Here is a 23184-nt window from a genome sequence, read left to right as displayed (position 1 = left end):
CTAGACACTTCTTTTTACTCCTCAATCCTGTTTAATATTGCTGGAGGACCAAGAGTCATTCATTCAACATTTATTGATATCTACTTGCTAACGAAGGTTTACAGCAATATCCCTTGAGGGATAAAGATTTCCTACCCTGTCATGGGAAGAAATATTCAGCACCCTGAGGATGTCTACTCCATTCTCTTGCCTGTTGGAACCTTCTTGGGGTGTCCTTTAGATCATTTATATCAAACAGATAAGCTTACAGATGGTCATCAAGGCTTTGACTAGGAGCATCTGACACCAACACAACACAACTTACTGTTTCATAAGTTTACTCCTTACACTAATGTTACTTTTTTTTGGGTGGGGGTCTAGGGTATTTTGCTTTTCACCCAGTTTTTATAAAACAATGCAAGCCTAAATGAGCATAAGATTATACACATATAATACTTTCATGTTTAGAGCACGGGAAAGACATGTTTGTTAACAGAAAAGTTTAACCATGCACAAGTAAAGAGAACAGATCCTAACTCTCTAGTGGGTTCCAATCACAATGTATTGAATTATTTTAAAGTTAACCTAAAGAGATTGTATATCAGGAAAATAGTCCTTTTTCTTTACGTGTATCAAAAGCAATAGATGCAATTAAACCTGAAACTGAGAATGAACAATTGTGAAACCAATGGAAAAATTTGTGGATGATTTAAAACACATTGTTCAAGATAAATGGAGGGGTGATGACTTGATCAACATCCTCAAGAAAAGAAACAAAGCATGATTATTTGAGGACACGGATAAACACTATTGAATAAATGAAACCATCTAAGTTCACAAATCACACACACAGTACTATATTTGATGTGTTATTTTAAAGGATTTTTTATGATAATTTTGACTACTGGAAATTTTTACTTAACTTTCAAAGCTCTACTGTATATACAAAAAAAAAAAAAAAATTTTTTTTCCTGGTTTCATTTCCAAAGATGTGGTCCTTATTGCAATAATGAAGTAGAAAAAGTAAAAGGTACTTACGATATGTAAAATAATAGAACATATTAAAAAGTCTGTTAGAACCCTAAGTCCCTAATACCCATATCAGAAGCCAATTATACTTTAAGAGCATATTTGTGTTTATAACTTAAGACCACAAAAGAATACCTATTTCAGTGATTAGTATCCAAAACGTGATGATTCAGTGCTTACAGGTTACAGATCAGTGAAATGGAAACCAAAATCTGTTTTGTTTTGTTTTTTGAGATAGTCTCGCTCTGTCATCCAAGCTGGAGTGCAGTGGTCCAATCTCGGCTCATTGCACCCTCCACCTCCCTGGTTGAAGTGATTCTCATGCCTCAGCCTCTGGAGTAGAGGGGACTACAGGTCCCTGCCACCATGCCTGGCTAATTTTTTTGTATTTTTAGTAGAGATGGGGTTTCACCATGTTGGCCAGGCTTGTCTTGAAACTCCTGACCTCAGGTGATCCACCCACTTCAGCCTCCCAAAGTGCTGGGATTGCAGGCGTGAGCCACTGTGCTGGGCCTTATAGTCCTGCTTTAAAGAAACTTGGTGGGAGAATTCAAATTGCCTCTTGAATAGTGATGTCAATATTATTAGTTCCACATCTGACCATCTTGACTACAGCTGCTGCTGAGACATGGCAAAATTTTCTCAAAAGGGAAGTATTTGAACAAACTGAGATATAAAATGAAACACTCCTTAAGATTATTACTTTACCTTTCTGATTTTGGGACATTCTCTGGCGAACTATGTTATTTTGAAGTATCTCTCACAAGAAAGTTGGGTGGGACCAAAAGGTTCTAGAATCATTTGAGAAACAATTGACAGTCTCTGGACTAAAATGTGTTAATCCCTTATTCAATCTGAGAGTGAATGGCACGTCCTGCACTTAATGAAATAAAAAGTGTTTGATCTAGATTTCTTACCAGTTTAATCCTGCATTTGTAACCACATTTTCCTCTTATTTAAAGAAGCTGGAATAACTGAGAGAACAACAGTCACAAAGGCATGTGAAGAATGCCTGCTTCCCTCTCCCTCATTCACTGAACACCTATGTGCAGGCACTGAGGATTAGCTCCCAGCCTGGATTTGTATTCATCTTTGGACCTTGGATCCTAGCAGTCACATAGGAAGGATCATATTCTTAAAAAAAAAGGATATTAACTAGGAAATATTGCCCTCCACCAGCTGTTCCCCCACTTCTAAAGCAGGTTTTGCTATCTTTTCTGCACTCCCAGGAAATAAATATACAATTGGAGATGTGCTGCTGCTGCTGCATACTTTAAATGGTTTAGTTGCATGACAATTACTTTGAAGATAGCTAGGTGACGGGTTTTTAGGAAAGGAAGTTTATATTTTGAGTGCATACATAGTATATGACAGGTACTGTGTTAAGTTTACCTATTTTCTCTTATTTAAATTCTACATATTTATTATTCCTATCTGAGCCTCAATTTTCTCATCTAAGAAAATAGGTATAATATCTATCTCAAAAGACTATTATGAGGATTAAAAGGGATTTTAAAAAACACTAATATTTATTGAACATCTACACTGGATTAAGCATTGTGGTTTGTTCCCCCACATACTTTATCTTATTCATTAGCTGCATTTTAAAACAAGGAAAATGAAGTTAACCAGAGGTGGCTAAAACTATTTTTCCCCAGTGGAAGAACCTCTGCCAAGAATTCAGAAAACAGGCTGAGGGCAGTGGCTCATGCCTGTAATCACAGCACTTTGGGAGGCTGAGGTGGGCGGGTCACATGAGGCTAGGAGTTTGAGACCAGTCTGGCCAACATGGCAAAATCCTCTCTCTACTAAAATACAAAAATTAGCCAGGCCTGGTAGCACGCCTGTGATCCCAGCTACTTGGAAGGCTTAGGCAGGAGAATCACTTGAACCCAGGAGGCGGAGGTTGCAGTGAGCCAAGTGCAGTGAGCTACTGCACTCCAGCCTGGGTGACACAGCAAGACTCTGTCACAAAAAAAAAAAAAAAAAAAAAAAAGAAAAAACAAACAAACGAAAAAACCCAGATACAGGCAAGGTTGTAAGGAAAAGGGAACCCTTACACAGTGATGGTAGGAGTATAAATTAGTGCAAACATTGTGGAAAGCAGTATGGCAATTCCTCAAAGAGCTAAAAGCAGAACAATCATTTGACCCAGCAATCCTATTACTGGGTATATACCTAAAGGAATATAAAGCATTCTACCGTAAAGACACAAGCACACAAACGTTCACTGCAGCACTCTTCACAAGAGCAAAGACATGGAATCAACCTAAATGCCCATCAGTAACAGAATGGATAAAGAAAATACGGTACATATACACCATGGAATACTATGCAGCCATAGAAAAGAACAAGATCATGTCTTTTGCGGGAACATGGATGGAGCTGGAGGCTATTATTCTTAGCAAACTAACACAGTAACAGAAAACCAAATACTGCATGTTCTCACTTATAAGTGGGAGCTAAATGGTAATAACTTATGACTACGAAGAAGGAAACAACAGACACTGGGGTCTACTTGATGGGGGAGGGTGGGAGGAGGAAGAACATAAAAGATAACTATTGGGTACTGACTGAACTAAATACCTGGGTGACATAATATGTACAACAAACCCCTTGACATGTTTGTCTATGTAACAAACCTTCATGTGTGTACCCCCAAACCTAAAATTTAAAACAATTTTAAAGAAGGTACTTTCTGATTACATCACTGGTTTGATCAAGATCTGTTTGGTTAAGGGAATTTTGAGTTAATACCACCTGATCTGAATTTCACAACTGATCCCAAAATAAAATGAGTGCCCTATTGTAGACTACAGGGAAACACTAAAGTTAATGGGGGAAATCTATTAACATTAACATTGAGGAATAAATTTGGACTTAATGTTTCACATATATTTTCTGACACCAACATTAAAACAAGAAAATGCTCATTTCACAATGAGGAAATTTTCCAATGAATTTTATTATCACCAGCATCTTTAAAAATTAAGAGGAATTTTCTGAGAGTATATATAAAAAAGAAATTAAAGGCAAATATTTTGCTGCTAAGGATTTAAAAATAAACAAAAACATAGAGTATAAAATTGTCATTTCACTGTCCCCTCATTTAAAATTGTAAGAATATAAGCAAATAACATCCAATGTCAGAAGAGATTCAGGGTGACCATTTGCAGTATTTAGTGGCAAATTAGTAGCATCATGAAAAATTTCAATTCATTAAAAAAATAGCTTTTATTTAAATAATAATTATGTTGAGCTTTATCTCTGTATATAATTAGACTTCCTTTTGGCTTAGACAATTCCATTTTCTCCAACTGGGAGCTGTGAAGGATCAAGTCCTACTTTCTTCATTGATATGGCAATATCAAATAAATAGTCATAACATTCACACCTGTAAAACAAAAAGCAAAAAGAACCAGTGTTTATTGAACAACAGAGTTCTCCAATCCTAAAGAATCACATTTCTCCTCTCTTACAGTTAACTCTGCTTTGTTCCTAGTACGTATTTTCTCTCAATTCTAGGCCAAAACTTTATTTTGCCCTCAACATTTTTAAAACACAGAAAGGAATCATATTAAGTCATGCAACCATATTACATACCTCTCAGGAAATGGAAGAGAGTTTAAAATATACTGCCTACATAAATTTACACTTTTTTAAAACTAGATGTCACTTTCTGAAATAGAACTTTTGTAACTTGGGATCTGTGTCTTCTTCCTCTATTAACATTCCTAGAGCCTTGCCAAACAATAGCTCATCCAATCAATACTTCTTCATGAATGAATATATAATAAAAATAAAGTATCTAGAAATAATGATAAACAATTTAAATTTAAACCAACTGACATACTTTATTTTCTTTCACATTTAGCGGGTGGTAACTTATTTCCCATGTTGATTTACACTCACATGGTTTTGGCCTTCTCCCATGTTTCCCCCCACACATATACTCCATGACGTCTGACCAGTACTGCAGAGGAGTCTGGGTATTCATTCATTGCATGAGCCATTCGATCTTTGAGGTCCTTCTCCTCAGGTGTATTCTCAATAATGGGTACCACTAACATATCATCATATCTGTAAGACAAAACAAGCTATTTTTTTCCATTAAAAAAAATCAAGCATTGCTATGTATACAATATGTAATTTTTTCAAGTAACCAGTTAGACACGCTCTTTTTATGAACAGGATATTGCGTGTTATTCTATGTATCTTGTATAACCATCTCTACCAAAAGGTACCTTGGTAATGTGGCAGGCTTGGTCTAATCCTAAACCTAAGTGGTGGAAATTTGTAAAATACAGCAAAACCTAACAAAGAAATCATCAAGATCATGCAAATGTTTCCTTGAAGCAGGGACAATCATAATATTTACACAAGGAGATGGCAAATGATATATTTCAGAATCAGAAGCATAGAAAAGATTAAAAATTGAATTATATATTAAGAATTTCCCAATAATACAAAATCACTGTATTTCATTTCTGCAGAACCCCAAAGTATCTGAGATAGGCAAATCAATAAACACAAGCATGGTTTGTGGCACTAGTATCTCAGATACTTTGTAGTGCTAAAACTTAAAAAAATTTCTAGCTAAAGTATTCAGAAATTGCTACTGCAGGGCAAGCATAGACTAAGTAGTCATCATGTGACTGATAACTTGGCCAACCATTATCATTAAGAGTATAGAGCTGCCCATTACTTCACTTAAGTAAAACAGAGGTAATTATAGAATATCCTTAACTATGGCTGAGTGCGGTGGCTCATGGCTATAATCCCAGCACTTTGGGAAGCCAAGGCAGGTGGACTGCTTGAGCTCATGAATTCAAAACCAGCCTGGCCAACGTGGTGAAACCCTGTCTCTACAAAAAATACAAGAATCAGCCAGGTATGGTGGTGCATGCCTGTAGTCCCAGCTACTCGGAAGACTGAGGTGAGAGAATAGCTTGAGCCCGGGAGGCGGAGGTTGCATAAGTCAAGATCGAGCCACTACACTCTAGCCTGGGCAACAGAGCCAGACTTAGTCTCAAAAAAAACAAAACAAAACAAAAAACAAAAAACAAATCCCACTATCCTTAATATTGAAGGAATGAATTGCTAGTCTCAAATCTTTCCTAGTATTGGCCAAGAGAACCACAAACTTATATTTTTCTCTAGCATGCACTCAATAGTCAGATATATTTTCAGGAGCAAAATAATTTCACAGCAAAATAAGACCTGAAAGCGAATTCAAGCCAGTGCTCCCACTTTACAAACATGACACTGATCCAGACAAGTTAAATGAGAAAGAGAGCCAGGATAGCCCTTTGACCCTCAAAGAGCATTGTTTTCACTGTACCATAGAAACGCTGCTTCTGAAAGGGAGTACAATTATAATATAAATGTTATGTATACGTATACCATTATACAACTATAATATATGTATACATATATATTATATACACATGTATATACGTATACATTATACAGATACATATGTTAACCTTCCCTGGTAAGAACTAGTACAGTCATGACAGAAACCATGTTTCTGTCAATGTCAGACCACAGATATGTCAATGTCAGGCACAGTGGTCCTATAAGATTATAACGGAGCTGAAAAACTCCTAACCTGCATGGACCTGGTGGACTGAACAAAGGGGGTGAACATGGGAATAAAAGATAAAGACAAGAGAGTACGTTTGGAAGAAGGGGTTGGGGGCACCTTGCCTCTAGTGGACAAGGGCCCTGAGCTTTACATAGCCCTCCATATTTATTGGTAAAAGAGACAACGAGAAATGGGGGGTGATTGTCAGGCAGCTGTCAGTCAGCCATTTGGTTCACAGCAGGCTTGTGAGACTGTATCCTTCAAACAATAGGTGCTAGATTTCTCAACAGAGAACTTCAAGGAGCCCTATGCCAGGGAGTGATGTCCCTCAGCAAACCTTTTGGTGGCAGGCGCAGGGTGAGTTTGCTCACATCCTGCATTCATGATAAACAGTTAGCTGTTTGATCATACAGCCTCCAGTGGAATGCTGAGTTGGTCACGATCCCTTTGGCATTTTCGGCTCCCAACAACTCCTATCGCCTAATGACCGCTTAGCTGTCATAAGGTTACAGCACCACATATTATGCAAATATCTGTGGTGATGCTGGTGTAAAGAAACCTACTGTGCTGCTAGCTCTATGAAAGTACAGCATATACAATTATGTACAGTATTTAATACTTGATAATAATAATAAATGACTATGTTAGTAGTTTATGTATTTATTACACTATAATTTTAAAACACTATTTTAGGGTGTACTCTTTCTACTTATATAGTTTTTAAAAAGTTAACTGTAAAGCAGCCTCAGGCAGGTCCTTCAGGAGGTATTCCAGAAGACGGCCCTGTTATCACAGGAAATGTGAGCTCCATGCATGTTACTTGCCCCTGAAGACCTTCCAGTGAGACAAGGTGTGGAGGTGGAAGGCAGTGATATTGATGACCCTGACCCTGTGTACACTTAGGCTAATACATGTGTTTCTGTCTCAGATTTAAAAAAAAAAAAATTTTAAAAAGTTAAAAAAAAATTAAAATAGAAAAACTTATAGAATAAGGATATAAAGAAAATATTTTTGTATAGCTGTACAATGTGTGTTTTAAGGTACTATTACAAGAGTCCAAAAGTTAAAAAAAAAAAAAAAGTAAAAGCTTGATAAACTAAAAAAGTTACAGTAAGCTGAGGTTATTAAGAAATGTTTTCAATAAATTTCGTGTAGCCTAAACGTACAATGTTTATAAAGTCTATCGCAGTGTAATGTCCTGGGTCTTCACATTTACTCACCACTCACTGATTCACCCAGAACAACTTCCAGTCCTGCAAGCTCCGTTCATGGTCAGGGCCTTCGACAGGTGTAACACTTTTTATCTTTTACATCGTATTTTTTTACCGAACCTTTTCTATGTTTAGATACACAAATACCTACCATTGTGTTGCAATTGCCTACAGTACTTTGTACTAACCTGCTATGCAGGCTTGTAGCCTAGGAGCATTAGGCTATACCATATGCCCTGGGTGTGCAGTAGGCTATACCATCTAGGTTTGTGTATGTACACTCTGCATACACAAGCAATGATGAAATCACCTAGTGACACATTTCGCAGAACATATCCCCATCCACAGTGACATGTGACTGTATTTTAAAGATGTTCTTTATATAAAAGATAAACTTAAAAAAAAATACAGTAGATAATTTTAAACTCCATCCTTTCTTACCTCATCCAGCTGTCATTGCCCTTCTTTTGATTAGACTCAGGATTCTCTTCAAATTCAGACACAATAACACTGCCTCCTGAGCTGTGATAATCACTCTATTACTCATTTCCCAGCTAGGCTCTAACAAAATTGCAAAGGGCCACCATGTTTGGCCTCTCTACAAAATTGCAAAGACTCTCTTATGCCCTGTTCCTCTACCTTACCTTTTCCCTCTTTTCAGAAAAACTGATTCTTCTGATCTATTTTTATTTCTTCATCAAAACAATAAAATTCATATGAAACTGATAGCACCCATAAGTCCTCTTCTTCAGCCCCAGATATGGAAGAGGCAATCTGGGACTCTACTTTCCTCAGTATGTACACTTCTCTTAATTTAAATATTTAACTTTTGTAAATTGGTGTTTCACAGTCCTGAGGAATGCTTTAAGCACACAATAAATATTAACTGAAATCAAATCAGTATCTCAGTGCACTAGTTTAAACATGTACATTCCATTATGTGCAGTAAGAATATGATATTGTAGTACCTCTAAACAAGGCAAGGTAGGATCAAGCCCTTTAGGAAATTAAGAGTGAAGGTTCAGGAATGAGAATGCTAATAAACTCAAATGAAATGCTTAGCTTGCCCCTGAACACTGAGAACATGTTTCTTCATGCCATTATATTCTAGAATTATGAAGAATTACTACACTTTTGTGGACTGGTGAATTTATTTAAACTGATCTAGAATGGTAATCTATACTTACTATCCATATCACCTTCCACACTGAAAAATTCTAAAAATACAGAGATCTACTTTATTAAGAAAACTTACATAAATATGAAAATATTCCGGAAACACTAAATTAAATCATCATGAAGTATAAACTGTAGTCACTGCTCAAATTTCTGAAGACCAAAGTGAAGGTGAAGAGATCTTTGGGTGCCTCAATATAGGACCATAGTCTTTCCATAATGGTAGAGCTCTCAGTCAAGATTTTTTTCAGTTTACTTAAACAAATATTTCATTATTCATATTGCTAATTTACCATGGCTGGTATAGGGGCGGGAGAGGAGGGAAGACATCCCATTTGTGTCATGAGAATAGGTCTGGAAGTGTAATATTAAATGGAGTATTATTTAATACAGATCCCATGACATCTCATTATACGCATAAAATGATCAGTATTCTATTTACCAAAGAGAAGGAAGAATTCTTTTCAAATTATTTAAGAAAAGGAAAAAAAATACCTATAATATCCTCCAGAAGTACATTTCTTTATTCCTTTTATCATCTCTTGATGTGTAATTTTAAACTCCCGTCCTGGAAAGAGAAGGGTGGCCATCACAGCAGCTTTAGAGTGGGTATGAATCACTGCACCTGCTCCTGGAGGAGGAAGAAGAAAGCTGCATGCTCAGTGAAGGCCGAATTACAGCTTTTAAAGAAAAAAAAGGCCATATAGTTAGACATATATATACATATGGTTATGGGCTTATTTTTCCTGGCATGGAATAAGTTGGTGGTGGGCACCAGGGTAAGTGGAATAATGGACCTTCCTCATAGGTTGATGTGAAAACTGAGTAAGTTCATGCACTTAAAGTTCTTGCATATGGTGGGTATCCAAGAAATGTTAACTGAAATAATAATTACCATTATTTAGAGGAGCCTACTCTGCAAATATTCTTTATGTTGAATACATTTTCTGCATACCTCTCATTGTGTAAGCATTCATGAAAAGAGGAGTACACTGGCTTTTTTTTAGCTTCTTAGATGGCAAAGGTCCACTTATGTCCTTTTCATTTATATCACAAACAAACATGTCTTCAGGCTATTTATAGAGGGAAAAAAAGAAAAAAAGAGGGCTTATAAAATACCAACTAGAAATGTTTCTTTTCTTGTGTACATATACACAAGAATACAAGAAAATGTTTATCTATAGTATACATACTTGTGTATATATTTAGTATACATATACAAAGAGTGCTAATATATGTATATATTTAATTTACATTTTAAATATATAATTATAGTTTCTCAAAATAATTTAACAATTTTGAGAAATAAAAAAATGATTTCTACTGGTAAAAATATTCTCAAAAGTTTAATATAAATCTCAAAAATTAAAAAAAAATTGAAGACAAAAAATGATAAGGAAAATTACTATTTATGTAATGATTTTACTGCTGTCATTTCATCAATTTAGCTTCTCAACTTTGCCCTATAATTTCACAACTATATTTCAGAGAGCCTATATAAAGAAATCGACATTCCAAAGACGGGTGTTAAAATTTTTTCTCCACATTTTGTAAAATAAAACCAAAATTTTGAGTAAAATTTTCTAACCCTTGAGAAATTTAGCTGGTACTCAGAAAGGTTAATCTCAATAAGGTATATTCTTCTTAAAGCTTAAGAAATTATGTAGATCTACAGGTTTTTCTTTTTTTTTCAACTTTTATTTTAGGTCCAGGGGTACATGTGGAGGTTTGTTACATAGGTAAATTGCATGTTACAAGAGTCTGGTGTACAGATTATTTTGTCACCCACGTAATAAGCATAGTAACTGACAGCAGTTTTTCCATCCTCATCTCCTCCCACCCTTCACCCTCAAGTATTTCTGATTTGTAGCTTTTATCTGCCAAGGTTTATCAAAAAACTACAATATAAATGTTTTATTAACAAAGCAGCTTTTCTTTTTTCTTGTATTAGAAGTTAAATAATTATGTGTTTGCTTTAACTAGATTTGGGGTATTACTCCAGCATTAACACAGAATGAGACTTCTCAAAATCTGAAACAAAGTTTCATAACTTGAAATCTCGAAATTAGAATAACTTTGCTATTATGAAATATGAATTAATTTGTTTCATCTGAGACCATCAATCTGATTATTCCACCAGCCTGATAAAGATCGTAGTGTTATAAAGCTGCAAAGTCATACTTGTTCTTTACTGTGATTTAAGACTGCACTATTCACTTTTGCCCCCTATAGGCTGAATAAGATTTCAAAACATACACTGGTTGTATGGAGGATATCTACCACCTTAAAAAACATTTAATAATTACTCAATAAATGTTTGATTAGTTATTCAAATTGTTGTGATAAAATGAACGTTTTCTCTTAAAATTAATTCCATTTCATAAAACAGTAATTAAGAAGAAGAGACACTGAGGTTAAAGAATCCCTTTATCATACCTGAATTCGTTCCTTTTGCACTCCTGAAGGAGCAATGTAGATTTCATCGCTGGCAACACAAAACATACAAATTGGTATTTATTTATTTCCTGCTTTTGCACAAAGAAAAGTGTATCTTCACAGTCCAATCATGCATGTTCTTTATAAATCAAGCAATACAGCCAGTTGCTTGATTTAATTATGGATTTTGGCTGCATAGAAAGTAAGTCAAACTACATCAATGCCTTTGTAGTGCTGGTGGCATAGTAGAATTATTAGTTGTTGCTTTTGTCTTCCACGTTTTCATATATATTTATTCTTTTTATAGTGCAAAGTTGGTGGTAACGAGGTTTTTGTCCAGTTAGGGGAATAAAAATCTGAAAACATAAGTCTTCGGTGTCTTTAAACATGAATAAGCAGAGTTTAACCTATGTGAAATACAGTTATTCTAAAATCCAATCTGGAAAATATGCTCAATAGAAGTATATTTCTGTCATGCAAAGAATCAGGTTTGATTTATTGTTCGAAATGCTCTTATTAAACCATGAAGTTCAGAGACCTCTGCTGGACGGTTTCTTAAATTACTGTATTAACACTGGGCTACTTTTTGGATAGAATCACATGCTTCCCATTTGAAAAGCACACATATCTTGGAAAAAATTTAGTAAAAAGCTAAAACAACTAAAAAGAGTTCAAAATATAAGAATGGCTACATGTGAAGATCTCTTTGTTACAAGATGTTGGACTAAAGGAGATGCTATAGCCTACCATTTACCACAAGGTGCTCTCAAATTTGATTTGGAAATTAATTTCTTTTTTTTATTTTTATTTTTTATTATACTTTAAGTTCTAGGGTACATGTGGATAACGTGCAGGTTTGTTACATATGTATACTTGTGCCATCTTGGCGTGCTGCACCCATCAACTCGTCAGCACCCATCAACTCGTCATTTACATCAGGTATAACTCCCAATGCAATCCCTCCCCCCTCCTCCCCACCCCATGATAGGCCCCGGTGTGTGATGTTCCCCTTCCCGAGTCCAAGTGATCTCATTGTTCAGTTCCCTCCTATGAGTGAGAACATAAGGTGTTTGGTTTTCTGTTCTTGCGATAGTTTGCTGAGAATGATGGTTTCCAGCTGCATCCATGTCCCTACAAAGGACACAAACTCATCCTTTTTTATGGCTGCATAGTATTCCATGGTGTATATGTGCCACATTTTCTTAATCCAGTCTGTCACTGATGGACATTTGGGTTGATTCCAAGTCTTTGCTATTGTGAATAGTGCCGCAATAAACATACGTGTGCATGTGTCTTTATAGCAGCATGATTTATAATCCTTTGGGTATATACCCAGTAATGGGATGGCTGGGTCATATGGTACTTCTAGTTCTAGATCCTTGAGGAATCGCCATACTGTTTTCCATAATGGTTGAACTAGTTTACAATCCCACCAACAGTGTAAAAGTGTTCCTATTTCTCCACATCCTCTCCAGCACCTGTTGTTTCCTGACTTTTTAATAATCGCCATTCTAACTGGTGTGAGATGGTATCTCATTGTGGTTTTGATTTGCATTTCTCTGATGGCCAGTGATGATGAGCATTTTTTCATGTGTCTGTTGGATGTATGAATGTCTTCTTTTGAGAACTGTCTGTTCATATCCTTTGCCCACTTTTCGATGGGGTTGTTTTTTTCTTGTAAATTTGTTTGAGTTCTTTGTAGGTTCTGGATATTAGCCCTTTGCCAGATGAGTAGATTGCAAAAATTTTCTCCCATTCTGTAGGTTGCCTGTTCACTCTGATGGTAGTTTCTTTTGCTGTGCAGAAGCTCTTTAGTTTAATTAGATCCCATTTGTCAATTTTGGCTTTTGTTGCCGTTGCTTTTGGTGTTTTAGACATGAAGTCCTTGCCCATGCCTATGTCCTGAATGGTATTCCCTAGGTTTTCTTCTAGGGTTTTTATGGTATTAGGTCTAAGATTTAAGTCTCTAATCCATCTTGAATTAATTTTTGTATAAGGAGTAAGGAAAGGATCCAGTTTCAGCTTTCTACTTATGGCTAGCCAATTTTCCCAGCACCATTTATTATAGGGAATTCTTTCCCCATTTCTTGTTTTTCTGAGGTTTGTCAAAGATTAGATGGCTGTAGATGTGTGGTATTATTTCTGAGGACTCTGTTCTGTTCCATTGGTCTATATCTCTGTTTTGGTACCAGTACCATGTTGTTTTGGTTACTGTAGCCTTGTAGTATAGTTTGAAGTCAGGTAGCATGATGCCTCCAGCTTTGTTCTTTTGATTTAGGATTGTCTTGGCAATGCGGGCTCTTTTTTGGTTCCACATGAACTTTAAAGCAGTTTTTTCCAATTCTGTGAAGAAACTCATTAGTAACTTGATGGGGATGGCATTGAATCTATAAATTACCTTGGGCAGTATGGCCATTTTCACGATATTGATTCTTCCTATCCATGAGCGTGGTATGTTCTTCCATTTGTTTGTGTCCTCTTTTATTTCACTGAGCAGTGGCTTGTAGTTCTCCTTGAAGAGGTCCTTTACATCCCTTGTAAGTTGGATTCCTAGGTATTTCATTCTCTTTGAAGCAATTGTGAATGGAAGTTCATTCATGATTTGGCTCTCTGTTTATCTGTTACTGGTGTATAAGAATGCTTGTGATTTTTGCACATTAATTTTGTATTCTGAGACTTTGCTGAAGTTTCTTATCAGCTTAAGGAGATTTTGGGCTGAGACAATGGGGTTTTCTAAATATACAATCATGTCATCTGCAAACAGGGACAATTTGACTTCTTCTTTTCCTAACTGAATACCCTTGATTTCTTTCTCTTGCCTGATTGCCCTAGCCAGAACTTCCAACACTATGTTGAATAGGAGTGGTGAGAGAGGGCATCCCTGTCTTGTGCCAGTTTTCAAAGGGAATTTTTCCAGTTTTTGCCCATTCAGTATGATATTGGCTGTGGGTTTGTCATAAATAGCTCTTATTATTTTGAGATACGTTCCATCAATACCGAATTTATTGGGCGTTTTTAGCATGAAGGGTTGTTGAATTTTGTCAAAGGCCTTTTCTGCATCTATTGAGATAATCATGTGGTTTTTGTCTTTGGTTCTGTTTATATGCTGGATTACGTTTATTGATTTGCGTATGTTGAACCAGCCTTGCATCCCAGGGATGAAGCCCACTTGATCATGGTGGATAAGCTTTCTGATGTGCTGCTGGATCCGGTTTGCCAGTATTTTATTGAGGATTTTTGCATCAATGTTCATCAGGGATATTGGTCTAAAATTCTCTTTTTTTTGTTGTGTCTCTGCCAGGCTTTGGTATCAGGATGATGTTGGCCTCATAAAATGATTAGGGAGGATTCCCTCTTTTTCTATTGATTGGAATAGTTTCAGAAGGAATGGTACCAGCTCCTCCTTGTACCTCTGGTAGAATTCAGCTGTGAATCCATCTGGTCCTGGACTTTTTTTCATTGGTATGCTATTAATTATTGCCTCAATTTCAGAGCCTGCTATTGGTCTATTCAGGAATTCAGCTTCTTCCTGGTTTAGTCTTGGGAGAGTGTAAGTGTCCAGGAAATTATCCATTTCTTCTAGATTTTCTAGTTTATTTGTGTAGAGGTGTTTATAGTATTCTCTGATGGTAGTTTGTATTTCTGTGGGGTCGGTGGTGATAACCCCTTTATCATTTTTTATTGCGTCTATTTGATTCGTCTCTCTTTTTTTCTTTATTAGTCTTGCTAGTGGTCTATGAATTTTGTTGAACTTTTCAAAAAACCAACTCCTGGATTCATTGTTTTTTTGGATGGTTTTTTGTGTCTCTATCTCCTTCAGTTCTGCTCTGATCTTAGTTATTTCTTGCCTTCTGCTAGCTTTTGAATGTGTTTGCTCTTGCTTCTCTAGTTCTTTTAATTGTGATGTTAGAGTGTCAATTTTAGATCTTTCCAGCTTTCTCTTGTGTGCATTTAGGGCTATAAATTTCCCTCTACACACTGCTTTAAATGTGTCCCAGAGATTCTGGTATGTTGTATCTTTGTTCTCATTGGTTTCAAAGAACATCTTTATTTCTTCCTTCATTTTGTTATGTACCCAGTAGTCATTCAGGAGCAGGTTATTCAGTTTCCATGTAGTTGAGCGGTTTTGATTGAGTTTCTTAGTCCTGAGTTCTAGTTTGATTGCACTGTGGTCTGAGAGACAGTTTGTTATAATTTCTGTTCTTGTACATCTGCTGAGGAGTGCTTTACTTCCAATTATGTGGTCAATTTTGGAATAAGTGTGATGTGGTGCTGAGTAGAATGTATATTCTGTTGATTTGGGGTGGAGAGTTCTGTAGATGTCTATTAGGTCTGCTTGCTGCAGAGATGAGTTCAATTCCTGGATATCCTTGTTAACTTTCTGTCTCGTTGATCTGTCTAATGTTGACAGTGGGGTGTTGAAGTCTCCCATTATTATTGTACGGGAGTCTAAGTCTCTTTGTAAGTCTCTAAGGACTTGCTTTATGAATCTGGGTGCTCCTGTATTGGGTGCATATATATTTAGGATAGTTAGCTCTTCCTGTTGAATTGATCCCTTTACCATTATGTAATGGCCTTCTTTGTCTCTTTTGATCTTTGATGGTTTAAAGTCTGTTTTCTCAGAGGCTAGTATTGCAACCCCTGCTATTTTTTGTTCTCCATTTGCTTGGTAGACCTTCCTCCATCCCTTTATTTTGAGTCTATGTATGTCTCTGCATGTGAGATGGGTCTCCTGAATACAGCAAACTGATGGGTCTTGACTCTTTATCCAGTTTGCCAGTCTGTGTCTTTTAATTGGAGCATTTAGTCCATTTACATTTAAGGTTAATATTGTTATGTGTGAACTTGATCCTGCCATTATGATATTAACTGGTTATTTTGCTCGTTAGTTGATGCAGTTTCTTCCTAGCCTCGATGGTCTTTACATTTTGGCATGTTTTTGCAATGGCTGGTACCGGTTGCTCCTTTCTATGTTTAGTGCTTCCTTCAGGGTCTCTTGTAAGGCAGGCCTGGTGGTGACAAAATCTCTAAGCATTTGCTTATCTGTAAAGGATTTTATTTCTCCTTCACTTATGAAACTTAGTTTGGCTGGATATGAAATTCTGGGTTTAAAATTCTTTTCTTTAGGAATGTTGAATATTGGCCCCAACTCTCTTCTGGCTTGGAGAGTTTCTGCTGAGAGATCTGCTGTTAGTCTGATGGGCTTCCCTCTGTGGGTAACCCAACCTTTCTCTATGGCTGCCCTTAAGATTTTTTCCTTCATTTCAACTTTCGTGAATCTGACAATTATGTGTCTTGGAGTTGCTCCTCTCGAGGAGTATCTTTGTGGCGTTCTCTGTATTTCCTGAATTTGAATGTTGGCCTGCCCTACTAGGTTGGGGAAGTTCTCCTGGATGATATCCTGAAGAGTGTTTTCCAACTTGGTTCCATTTTCCCCCTCACTTTCAGGCACCCCAATCAGACGTAGATTTGGTCTTTTTACATAATCCCATGCTTCTTGCAGGCTTTGTTCATTTCTTTTTCTTCTTTTTTCTTTAGGTTTCTCTTCTCGCTTCATTTCATTCATTTGATCCTCAATCGCTGATACTCTTTCTTCCAGTTGATCGAGTCAGTTACTGAAGCTTGTGCATTTGTCACGTATTTCTCGTGTCATGGTTTTCATCTCTGTCCATTCGTTTATGGCCTTCTCTGCATTAATTATTCTAGCTATCAATTCTTCCACTTTTTTTCCAAGATTTTTAGTTTCTTTGCGCTGGGTACGTAATTCCTCCTTTAGCTCTGAGAAGTTTGATGGACTGGAGCCTTCTTCTCTCATCTCGTCAAAGTCACTCTCCGTCCAGCTTTGATCCGTTGCTGGTGATGAGCTGCGTTCCTTTGCAGGGGGCGATGAACTCTTCTTTTTGAATTTCCAGCTTTTCTGCCCTGCTTTTTCCCCATTTTTGTGGTTTTATCTGCCTCTGGTCTTTGATGATGGTGACGTACTGATGGGGTTTTGGTGTGGGTGTCCTTCCTGTTAGTTTTCCTTCTAACAGTCAGGACCCTCAGCTGTAGGTCTGTTGGAGATTGCTTGAGGTCCACTCCAGACCCTGTTTGCCTGGGTATCAGCAGCAGAGGCTGCAGAAGATAGAATATTGCTGAACAGCAAGTGTACCTGTCTGATTCTTGCTATGGAAGCTTCCTCTCAGGGGTGTACTCCACCGTGTGAGGTGTGGGGTGTCGGTCTGCCCCTAGTGGGGGATGTCTCCCAGTTAGGCTACTCAGGGGTCAGGGACCCACTTGAGCAGGTAGTCTGTCCGTTCTCAGATCTCAGCCTCCGTGTTGGGAGATCCACTGCTCACTTCAAAGCTGTCAGACAGAGTCGTTTGCGTCTGCAGAGGTTTCAGCTGCTTTTTGTTGTTGTTGTTTAGCTGTGCCCTGTCCCCAGAGGTGGAGTCTACAGAGACAGGCAGGGCTCCTTGAGCTGCTGTGAGCTCCACCCAGTTTGAGCTTCCCAGCCGCTTTATCTACTTAAGCCTCAGCAATGGCAGGCGCCCCTCCCCCAGCCTCGCTGCTGCCTTGCCAGGAGATCGCAGACTGCTGTGCTAGCAATGAGGGAGGCTCCGTGGGCGTGGGACCCTCCCGGCCAGGTGTGGGATATAGTCTCCCGGTGTGCCCGTTTGCTAAGATCCTTGGTAGAGCGCAGTATTGGGGTGGGAGTTACCCGATTTTCCAGGTGTTGTGTGTCTCAATTCCCCTGGCTAGGAAAAGGGATTCCCTTCCCCCTTGCACTTCCCAGGTGAGGCGATGCCTCACCCTGCTTCAGCTCGCCCTGCTTCAGCTCTCGCTGGTCGGGCTGCAGCAGCTGACCAGCACTGATTGTCAGGCACTCCCTAGTGAGATAAACCCAGTACCTCAGTTGAAAATGCAGAAATCACCAGTCTTCTGTGTGGCTCGCGCTGGGAGTTGGAGACTGGAGCTGTTCCTATTTGGCCATCTTGCTCCGCCCCCTCCTGGAAATTAATTTCAAATCTTGTCTAAAGTCTCTCCACCCTCAACAACTAAACAAACGTCCCTTGGCTCACGTATCAGATTTTTTCTCTTTTCGTTGGATATCTTTGATAAATTACCAGTTTCAGTTGCCACCAGAGAGTATTAATGAGCTGCCCATATATATGTAAACCAAGAAAATGCCAGTACCTGCATGCTCTAGTTTCTGCCAGTAAGGCACAGACATAGGGACATTGAACACATATCAAACATTTCATAGTGCAAATGAGGATAATGGCCTATACATCAAGCTGCTGAAGTTCAGGTTACTAATAAACCTGTAGGCTTGGAATCAATAAAAATGTAGGGTGAAACAGAAGTTTCTTTAAGGTTCTACTGATGAAGTCTAGAAAACAAATGTCTGATAATGTGAGTGGAAATCCAATGCACTGTAAGCTGCATGCAAGCATTCGCTTTCATGAAGTGGTTATTGTTTCCGAGTTCTGCGACATAAGGATAACATAAAGGGATATTCCTCTGGAACCAGTGAGAATGGGTTGGGATCATACTATTAACAAGGGCTCTTTGTGAATACCAGTGATCTAAATCTGGTGTCCTTGTGTAACATGGAAGAAGCTCTAGACTCATGTATGGTACGTGGTCCACTCACCTGTATAGATAAGTGGACTTGTGGGTCTTCTTATGTGGGTAGAAATTTATGCAGTCCTGGGAATAGACTCAAATAAAGTACAAAACGGTCTGCTGGTAAGTAAAACTATTCTATAAAGTAGGGTATTCTGTTTATTCAGTGACTTGGTATGCTGAGTCCTGTAAATGTCTTTGTAAAACTGAAATTAATTTAGACTTTGATGAACTTAGGGTAATTAAAACATTAGCCAAATATGTTTTAGAAAAATATATTTACACCTACAAAGAACGAGATATCTGGATAAAAATATAAAAATGACAGTGTTTTTTAGAATAGAAACACGCCATATACTAAAGTGAAATACCTACTTGGTGCTTTAAGCCACACACAGAAAGCATTTTGAATTTCAAGTTACTAAATTTTGGAATATACTTCTCTGTACTCCTGCATTTTCCCTGTGGTAAGCAAGGGCCAACCCCCAAGAGGTCAAAATACATCTTTTGTTCAGTTGCTTCTATTTTTATTTGCTTTCTGGTCATTTAAAAAATAATTTAAATCTTATAGTGCTTCAATTATTTTGTCTACAATATGACTTTATTAATTGTAGTCCTAATCACATGCAACAGGATCAGTCTCTCCGACACCTGTCAATATTATTCTGTGAAAATAGGAAATTACAAATTTGAATGATAGGGATCTAACCTAAACCCAGTGGCTATTGAGTATCCTGGAATTGCCTTGATTACTATTATTTTTTCGGTCCTTTATTTCCTTCTTGTGACTTAATTTTTGGTACCACACACTTGTGGCATAAGCTGGAATGGCCGAGTCAAACCTTGGAATCAGTAAATCATTTTATGTTCCCAATTTTATTGTCTATATTATTGTGGAATCATAATTTATTGGGTTTGCACTTTATTCCAAATTTATTTGCCCTAAGCATCAAAGAGCCAAACTTTCACTAACAACATGAGAATAGTATTGCTGATAACGCTAGTGACTTAAGTCATTTAAATATTAGGGGAAAAAAACCAACATTTTACTACAAAATATTCATTTTACTACGTAAAGCACAAATTTAATAAGATTCCAAATACAGTGCCACATGACTGTGGCTCTTTCCATCCATGATCTCCATACCCATTAAGAACTAAGGATAAAGCATTTCACATACATGATGAAAATTTCCTATAAGCTGATTATAGTGCTATAAAAACCATTTAATTTTAAAAGATGTGCCAATGAGTGGTTTATGGTGGCCACATACAATGGTAGTGCGTGGATTAGTAAAATTCTACTAGAAAGAACATAGTTCTTTATGTCTTTTTGATAAGAAAAATTTCATCTTGAGTCCTGCATTCACCTATTTCTAACTTGGCTGGTTTTTTTAAAAAAGCCAGTTGGAAATGGTTATTTTTAGCTCATTTGGTAGAAAGCTTTATTTTATACATACACAAACTATTTCTGAACATGCAAATAAAAAGCAGTTAACTAAAGGCAGCATTTAGAATATGATTTATTATAAATAACACAGTTGGGAAACTGTATTACTGGGACTCAACTTCTAAATGGATACATGAAACAAGAATAAATGTTGTTATCATAGGGTTTGCTGTGAATAGGCCATCTTGAAAGTTTTGGCAAACTAATGTGAAAGCTCGAGCAATGCTGTATTTACACATCAGCAGCTAGGCTGATGGTAAGAGAGGAGGCACAGATGGATTTATTGATCTACCATGTGAAACATAATCTTACTAGACTGAGAGCATACTTATATCCCTAACTGTGCCAGAATGAAAATTTCATGAGTTAACTCAGTAATTTAAAGCAGATAAAATTACAATGGCATCATCTTGTGGTATGCCATAGACTCCCTTTTGTTCAAAATGACTTCCATCCCTAAGTGTGCTAGTTGCTAACAGAGGCACCTCTTGTCATTTCCCAACGTTCAATGAAAATTTCATGAGTTAACTCAGTAATTTAAAGCAGATAAAATTATAATGGCATCATCTTGTGGTATACCATAGACTCCCTTTTGTTCAAAATGTTCTGATTATATTTAACATTCCATTCGTTAATATGCAATGCAGCCTCTTTGGGGGCATGACTATATATACTTATCAGCACATAAATATTTTAATAATCCAATTTTGTTAAAGAAAGTGAATTAGAATGAAGTAATAAATCAACATCACTCAATTTAACACACAGCCTCCAGACAATAATATTCCTAACACATTTCAGGAGGAAGAAAAGATTAATCCTATGTTGGAAATCCTTGAATGAGATTCTATAATCTTAATTTCATTGATAGCAAGTTACTTCTTACTAACACTTACTTTCTTTATCTTCTTGAATAAATGACACTAAATAAATACAATGAGCAATTGAATACTATTTATCCTTCCTGCTTCAATTTCAGTCCAGTACATCTTATTTTGTCCTCTGAGGAATACAGATTAGCAGGTACGATATTCATTAATGATACAGGTGCTTAGGAAGCATACTGCCTTTCTTTTGATTCAATAAAAAAATTATTAGGATTTTTAATGATTAGTCATCTGTATTTAAGTGACTTTAAAATATGTATCTGGGATGCCGAGGCAGGTGGGTTGCTTGAGCCTAGGAGTTCAAGACCAGCCCATGCAACACAGTGAGACCCAGTCTCTACAAAAAAAAAAAAAAAAGAAAAAAAAAAGAAAAAATTAGCCAGGCGTGGTGGTGCATGCCTGTAGTCCCAGCTACCCAGGAGGATGAGGTGGGAGGATTGTTTAAGCCTGGGAAGTCAAGGCTGCAGTGAGCCATGATTGCACCACTCCACTCTAGCCTGAGTGACAGAGCGAGACTCTGTTTCAAAAAACAAAGTACCTGAACCTTTGAAACAAATCCTATCTACCCAGAGAGGATCCGCTGGAATTTCAGGTATATGAACATACTTGGTAGCATGTTATTTAACTCTGGTACTCAAAAACTGAGGACTAAATTATTGTGATCTGAAATTGTAGTTCTTCAATCTTCAGGTATTTGATACATCTTCAGCTTTTGTACATTGCTTCCATTCAGTTATACAAATGTCCACTTGTCCATTTAGAAACTAAAGACCTACGGTATCACATAAAACTGATCATCAGTTGTTCTTTGGATGTAACACATTAGACTCGCTGTGGTCTACTCAAATGGAGAGTTCCTAGTAATAAAGGCTGCCAGAAACTTACCCATGCTTCAGGCTAATTCCTCCTCCAGTCCCAGTGACCCAGCCCAAATGGTAAAACTGTTTGCAAAGTTCTGGGATCAGGTATCTTGGATGCTCCTTGTCCTAAAAAGAAGGCAATGATTTTTAAAACAAACATCATTTTATCAAGTAACTATTCCAGCTGGTGTTTCTAATAAGAAGCTAATTTAAGAAAGTTTAAGAAAACATACTATAGAAAGAGTACAGTGAGGGAAAAAACTATTACAGACATATTTTGTTTTTAATGTTTAGAAAGTGGATCTACTACATTATTTGGCAACCCGGGATTATTCAGTATAGGGCCATATAGTCCAACACTAAGGAACAGGCTGCAAAAACAAGGTGGGGAAATGCCCAGTATATATTACAAAGTATCAACTAAAATGGCTGAAAGAAAACAGAATCTCATGCTGAAGGAACAGTCTGTCCAGAACATTTATTTACACAAAGCACCTTATTTAACTAAGGCTTGATGATATATATATATGAGATATTATGATAGTTACACATTCAACACATACTCTGTGTGTTGGTTCAATTGCATTTTTATTCCAAAAAAGTCCTTTTTCCCATGATTTTAGTTTCTCTTATTGCAAAAGCAACATATACTCATTATAGAAAATAAAGTGAAGCAAATTATAAAAAACACTAAGAAACAATCTCAGTTAACACTTGCTTAACCCATTTTACAAAGATATGTGATTATGAGTGTGTGTATGTGTATGTATACAGACAGATAAATACCAAGCCTTATTTTTGTAAGTCCAATGATTACTTCTTTAGAAAAAAAAATCCACACCATTTTCTCCTGCTTTTTTGTGGTTTAAATTAATGAAAACAAACAAAATAAATAAAGAAGAAATACAATGAATTCCATTTTGGGCAGTATGATATACAATCCTTATCTTGAAAATAAGTA

At 37.0% G+C, this 23184-nt stretch overlaps 1 protein-coding gene across 3 annotated transcripts in view; it reads right to left on the bottom strand.

Annotated features, from left to right (window-relative positions):
• Positions 1-3953: 3953 nt before the first annotated feature.
• APIP (APAF1 interacting protein) overlaps positions 3954-23184 on the bottom strand; it is a 39596-nt gene continuing 20365 nt past the window's right edge. For 2 of the 3 annotated variants that reach the window (XM_025355914.1, XM_025355913.1), the window contains 6 exons: positions 22249-22349; positions 11419-11467; positions 9938-10055; positions 9478-9613; positions 4921-5088; positions 3954-4402 (listed from right to left, as the gene is read on the bottom strand). In XM_025355914.1, the coding sequence (XP_025211699.1) occupies positions 4303-4402; positions 4921-5088; positions 9478-9613; positions 9938-10055; positions 11419-11467; positions 22249-22349 (672 nt within the window). In that variant the 3' untranslated portion in view covers positions 3954-4302. Of the gene's footprint in view, positions 4403-4914; positions 5089-9477; positions 9614-9937; positions 10056-11418; positions 11468-22248; positions 22350-23184 lie in introns of all 3 variants that reach the window. The other variant, XM_025355915.1, reaches the window with a different exon arrangement.

The sequence above is a fragment of the Theropithecus gelada genome, chromosome 14 (genome assembly GCF_003255815.1).
Source record: "Theropithecus gelada isolate Dixy chromosome 14, Tgel_1.0, whole genome shotgun sequence".
NCBI lineage: Eukaryota > Metazoa > Chordata > Mammalia > Primates > Cercopithecidae > Theropithecus > Theropithecus gelada.
Note: the sequence above shows the minus strand (reverse complement) of the source record. Positions and strands in the feature narration are given on the sequence as shown.